The 987-nt window shown below is 45.6% G+C and overlaps 1 protein-coding gene across 1 annotated transcript; it reads right to left on the reverse strand.

Moving 5' to 3' along the window:
* Window positions 1–300: 300 nt before the first annotated feature.
* On the reverse strand, window positions 301–730 carry LOC106512138 (lymphocyte antigen 75; the record flags this gene model as incomplete). The annotated part of the gene is given in 2 exon segments (XM_014000819.1): window positions 301–443; window positions 531–730. Coding segments are annotated over 2 exon segments (343 nt in total), but the record flags the coding sequence as incomplete, so codon positions are not given.
* Between the last annotated feature and the right edge of the window lie 257 nt (window positions 731–987).

Consider the following 987-nt stretch of genomic DNA (forward strand, 5'->3'; position numbering starts at 1 on the left):
TTTCAAATCATTTTCTAGTTCTAGAATTTTTCTTTCAGTTTCTGGCCCCTTTTTATCTCCACAGCAGTTACTGTATCCACCTGCTCAATGCACTCAGACTCAGACCAGAGTTCAATCATAAATGATAAATAAATGTTTATGACAGAAGTTAAAACTGAAGAATGAGCGAAGAGATAAACCTTTACTTTCATTAAAACCTCCCGTTCTACAGAAGCAGGTCAACAAGCCGAAACTCTAACAAAAGCACAGCTAAAGCCTGAAATCTCTACCCACAATCCTTTGTGTGGTTACAAGTTTCACCTGATGGAGTCCCTGACGATGCTGTGCAGGACGTTCATCTCGTCTCCGTTTGTGAAGCTGGGCAGGTCCGCTCCAAGAGCCCTGCAGAACCTCCAGGCCTCCTCCCAGGACCGTTTCCTGCTCAGCCGTTCTTCGTGGAACACCTGAGGACAAACAAACAAACAAAATAAATTCAAACTTGTTTAATGATTAAATAATCCAAGCATTCACTGAAAACCTCAAACACACACCTTGTAGCAGTATTTGACCCCCGGTCTGGACTCCCATCCATCAGAACAGTTTGCGTTAGGATCCAGCTCCGATTCTGGTTCTGGAAGCGGAGCGAGGTCGGTCCTGCAGATGGTGCCGGCTTTAAAGAGGGTACAGTTCTTCACCTCCCACCGGCCCAGAGGGGACTCAGTGGACAACACAGCACAGCCTCCATCCTGCCCTGAACGGAACATTTATTATCAGTCATTTATTAGATTTGATATCATTCAGAACTAAACCTGTTCTGTGAGCTGGTCCTTCATGGACCCAGACCATTTGAGCTGATTAGCCTGCAGCTTTATGATTAGCCTGCAGCTTTATGATTAGCCTGCAGCTTTATGATTAGCCTGCAGCTTTATGATTAGCCTGCAGCTTTACGATTAGCCTGCAGCGTTACGATTAGCCTGCAGCGTTACGATTAGCCTGCAGCGTTACGAT

Source organism: Austrofundulus limnaeus, unplaced genomic scaffold (genome assembly GCF_001266775.1).
Source record: "Austrofundulus limnaeus strain Quisiro unplaced genomic scaffold, Austrofundulus_limnaeus-1.0 Scaffold4458, whole genome shotgun sequence".
Taxonomy (NCBI): domain Eukaryota; kingdom Metazoa; phylum Chordata; class Actinopteri; order Cyprinodontiformes; family Rivulidae; genus Austrofundulus; species Austrofundulus limnaeus.